Source organism: Microtus ochrogaster, assembly GCF_000317375.1.
Source record: "Microtus ochrogaster isolate Prairie Vole_2 chromosome 14 unlocalized genomic scaffold, MicOch1.0 chr14_random_1, whole genome shotgun sequence".
In the NCBI taxonomy this organism is placed as follows: Eukaryota; Metazoa; Chordata; class Mammalia; order Rodentia; family Cricetidae; genus Microtus; species Microtus ochrogaster.
In genome coordinates, this window is record NW_004949096.1 from 34,890,698 (window position 1) to 34,895,294 (window position 4,597).

General features: G+C 42.7%; 1 protein-coding gene across 1 annotated transcript in view; it reads right to left on the reverse strand.

Moving 5' to 3' along the window:
- Positions 1–4,597, reverse strand: part of Atp8b4 (ATPase phospholipid transporting 8B4 (putative)) — a 148,698-nt gene that overhangs the window by 126,020 nt on the left and 18,081 nt on the right. The window contains exon 3 of the mRNA XM_026787834.1: positions 1,051–1,164. Within this exon, the coding sequence (XP_026643635.1) occupies positions 1,051–1,164 (114 nt within the window). The remainder of the gene's footprint in view (positions 1–1,050; positions 1,165–4,597) is intronic.

Here is a 4,597-nt window from a genome sequence, read left to right on the forward strand (position 1 = left end):
TGTGTGTGTTTCTTTCTCTCTCTCTCTCTCTCTCTCTCTCTCTCTCTCTCTCTCTCTCTCTCTGTCTCTGTCTCTCTCTCTCTCTTCTCCACCCCCCTTTCCTTTCTTCCTTCACAGGAGCTAGACAGCTTGGAAGGTAGATTGTGAAGCTGGCAGGAATACCAGATAGGTGAGACCTGACAATATTGAAGGAAACAGAAAGAGAAGCCATGTCCTATTGCAGTGGCTATTGTTTTTGAATTCAGTCACACATGAAAAAAAAATAAAGCTTGGCATACATTCATCGTCTGCTGAGGCTAAAAGAGATCTCTAGTACTTACCATCAAAAGATTAGCACAGAGTTTATTACTCAACACTGGTCATCTCACAGCCAAGTCAACCTCACAGGTCTTATAAATAGCACAACCCTCTTCTGGGTCTATCAATCTGATTTATTAAATCATCCAAAACAAAAACTGATGTGTGTATAAATCTTTCTTGATATATGCCTTCTTCCTTTCCTAAATGCCAATAAAAGTTGACATTTCATTTAAGCCCGATTTTAGTTAAATGGGGGGAGGTTATTATTGACCAATTAATACTCCAAACTATAAAAAGTCACCCTACAGTGAAATAACATATATTAGGCATCATTTACTTTATAAACAAACACAATATGCAGCTGTTCTTGGACCAACAGGAAATTTGTCAAGTTCCACAACCTCTGCGATCTTAGGAGCCCTGCCCTGTCGGTGTAGGAGAATTGATAGGGAAAGGAAGAAGGTCATGAGTAGCAATTGTTAGACTTCTATATGGTTCAAATAAAGATACATATTAGAATGACCTAGATGTTTAAGCTAAGATGAAGGCACTATTTTTGCTTTATTTATTCTTAGCCCCCTCTATTTTTAAGATGAAAAACAGTAATAACATTAAAACTCTAATGTTATTAAAACTTTAAGAGTGGTCCTATGCAATCATGAGCATTTACTGAGTAAAGTGACTTATGTTTTAGAATTATACAAGTACTTTCAACAGACAGATAATGAAGAAATACAATGTAAAGATTACCTGTAGTATCAGGAGAAAAAGGAAATAGGCATTCGCCACTCTTTGGAACTGTTCAAATAAATTAATTGGCAAGAATGTGAGAACGTTGTACTTGGACGTATGGATACGATTGTCCTGAAAAAGATAGTGTCATGTTAGTTGAAACCAAGGCACTGCCCGATATGACTCTTCCACACACAAGCCTGGCACTGCTATACCACAGCAAGCCAGAGCAGTTAGTTATCTAGGAAGTCCTAAGCTCCACGTAGCCAAGACCATCACATCTGCCAAGATAACACTGCACAAGATAACTCTAGGCAAAATGACCCAGTATCAGATCACCCATGTAGCCATGGGTTATCACACACAAATTGGCTTCTGAGATTTTTCCCTTCTTATGCACTCTTAAGTAGATATTGCAGGAGTGCCGCTGTCTTGCTTGAGTATCCCTGAGCTCGTGCTGGGGTGCACAGACTGAGGGCATTTGAATGATGATCAATCTGATCTATCATCACCCTTTGGGAAACTGACAAGAGATTTTTTTTATTTTTTTTAATTTATTCTTTGTGTCTTTTACATCATGCATCTCCATCCAATTCATCTCCCCATCCCTTTGTATCCACCCTTTGCCCTTGCAACCTGCCCCTCCTAAAATAAAATAAAAAATTTTAAGAAAAAGAAAGGAAAATCTTGTCGTGGAAGCTGCAGTGTGACCCAGTGAGTCCAAATATCTTTACTTGCGAGTGTTTCTTGCAAAGAGTCATTGGTCTGATTTGAGGCCTCTGGCTTCTGCTACACAGATACTGGGCCTTCACTGGGACTCCTCTTGTTGCCCTGTGTTGTGTAGCTCCTACAGTTTCGCATCTGTAAGACCTGCTCCTTCTCATGCTCCAGCAGATCATAGATGGGGTGGATGCCCTGTTTCTGGGCCTGGAGAGTAGCAGAGTTGATCAAACCGCCAGCTCTCCCCTATCCTCACCAACACGGGGACCTCTCCAGCATTGCCCCTACTAGTTCACCCTATATAGCAATAAGCAAAGGGCAAGGCTGGTTCTCTTGCTTTCATGCCCTAGGAGCCAGCTCACCCACATCTACACCACCAGGGCCAGCTCTACTGTGTTGCCCAGGCGAGGTGCAGGGACCACTCTCCTGAGTGTTGCAGCGTGGAGGCCCAAAAATGTGAGCCTATTTCCACCTTGACCAAAGGTCAGAGAGTTGGAACTTACCTCTAGCCCTTCACAATTATCGTGTTTCTACCCCAAACAAAGGTTCCACCTAGATTTAGGTGGGAGAGTTCTGCTCACTCAAGGTTATTGTCAACAAGTGTGGCTAATAGCCAGAGATCTTGAATTTCAAGACTAGAGAAGTAGATATGTTTCTACTTCAAACTAAGTCCAACTAAGTTCCAGTTCCCTTACGGAGATAACTTTGGATTCCACCCAGGGAGTGGTTTGCCTACAGAAGGTTTCAGTCTAGGGTGTGAGCATGACTTGTTTTGTTCTAGCAACAGAATATTTAATTATGGATGTATCCCCACGACCTTCAACTGGCCTCTTCACGTCCTTGTCTCACGGTGATGCAGTCTTTTGTCTTACTCCTACCTTTTGGGGCCAGGGGTGTTTTAAGCAATTGGAAATTAACTGTGGGCAAATTTCAGTACTCACTGGAATTCCCTAGCGATACTATCCTATATGTGTCTCCGTTTTATTACTTTCATTCGCATCTTCGTATTCTTTACGCTATTTCTAAATTCCCACACCTCTCCCCTGGCAAGAGGCATTTTTGTCAAGGCTGGTCCCCAACACTGCAGCTGGTGAGGGTCATGAATAGCCTCTCTCACTCTTAGGACCTCGGGGCCAGCTCTCCCAGCTGTCACAGGTGCTGAGGGGGGCATCTCTTCCTCGCCAACACCACCATAGGAAAGATGAGGGAGGGGTGGAGCCAGATCTCCTCCACTCACTTTCTCAGGGCCAGCTCACCTGTGCCCCTATCAACAGGGACAGCTCTTCTGTGCTGCCCAGGCAGGGTGCAGGGCCTGCTTCCCTGAGAGCTGCAGTTGGTAAGGGGAGGGGGTAACTCTCTCGCCTGCCACAGATAGCAGGGTGAGGTAGGTAGGACAACGAATTCCTACCTCTGGACCTCTTCTGGGATACTTGCAAGGTAGCCTGTCCTTAGATGGAATTACTGGAAACAATCTTTATCTTCACTGTTATCTCTTGCTCTAAGCCAAGGCACGGCCCTTGGGTTGCAAACGCCAAGTCTGAGGCCTTTCCTGGCGACCACATTACAGTACTTGGATGCTGCTTCTCAGTGACCTTTTATAGCTATCCCTTCCTGGCCACCCTTTGCAAAATCCACCCCAACTTCTCTACATCTGTGCTAAGATGCAGTGCCTACATCCAAATGCAAAATACAAACATGGCCAATAGCAGGGCTTTGTTATCGAGTGTTTTGAACCTGCCCTGACATTCCATTAGTGCGGTGGAAACTGCATCTCACTGTGTTTCCATATTGAGTTTTAATCACCTGAAATGACCTGAGGATGATTAGGAGATACACTTAAAGGTAAGTGTTCCACAGTCTCCCTTGCCTCCATCTCCTGACTCAAAATCTTTAGATGTGAGTATAACCCACAGTAATCACAGAAATGGGGGAAGAAACTATAAAAACTTCTATTAAATCAGTTTTCTTTCCTAAGCATTTAGTTTTAATATCAATATGAAAAGTCTTTCATGTGTCCCTAAACCATTATTTTAACTCTGTGCATTAAATACGCCTTACAACTTTGTGCTGTCAGAAAGATTCAAATGCATGTGTTTTATGTGTTCTTATAAAGCTAAAGACAAATACATTAAAAAAGGACAAGTCCACAGGAAAAGAAATTATTTACTGAAACAATAAAGCCTGGGATGTAACCAATGACCTTTCAGATTGATACAGCTCTCTGTTCGGTCATTATATGAAATACAGGGGGCTGGAGAGAAACTCAATTAGTAACGTGTTTGCCTTGACACACAGGGTCTGACTTGATTCCCAGAACCCAAGTCCAAAAATAGGGGTAGGAAAAAGGTGTCGCTTGTAATCTCAGCATTGGGGAGGCAGAGACAGGCAGGTGCATGGGGCTCACTGGTCAGTGGACCTAAGCCTACTTGTCAAGTTACAGTACAGTGAAAGTCCCTGTCTTAAAAATAACTGACTAAACATGGGTAGCACACATGTGCATATGTACACACATACTCTATATATACCGTAATGAATATGTTTTATTCATCTCCATATGAATCTTTGAAAATACATTAATTTTTATTTAAGCATTTGTAAGTCCATTTATCTACATTCCCATGTAGTTTAATTCTATCTTGCCCACAAAGATAGCATAACAAGATTGAATAATAAGACATGATAAAGTCCAGAATCAATACAGCAAGGACAAAGGTCCTCCCACTCCCCAGTTAAAGCCTCCCTGTTTTTCCCTTCATATAACCGCTATCCTGCTGGTCTCCTCTCTTCATATAACCGCTATCCTGCTGGTCTCCTCTCTTCATATAACCGCTATCCTGCTGGTCTC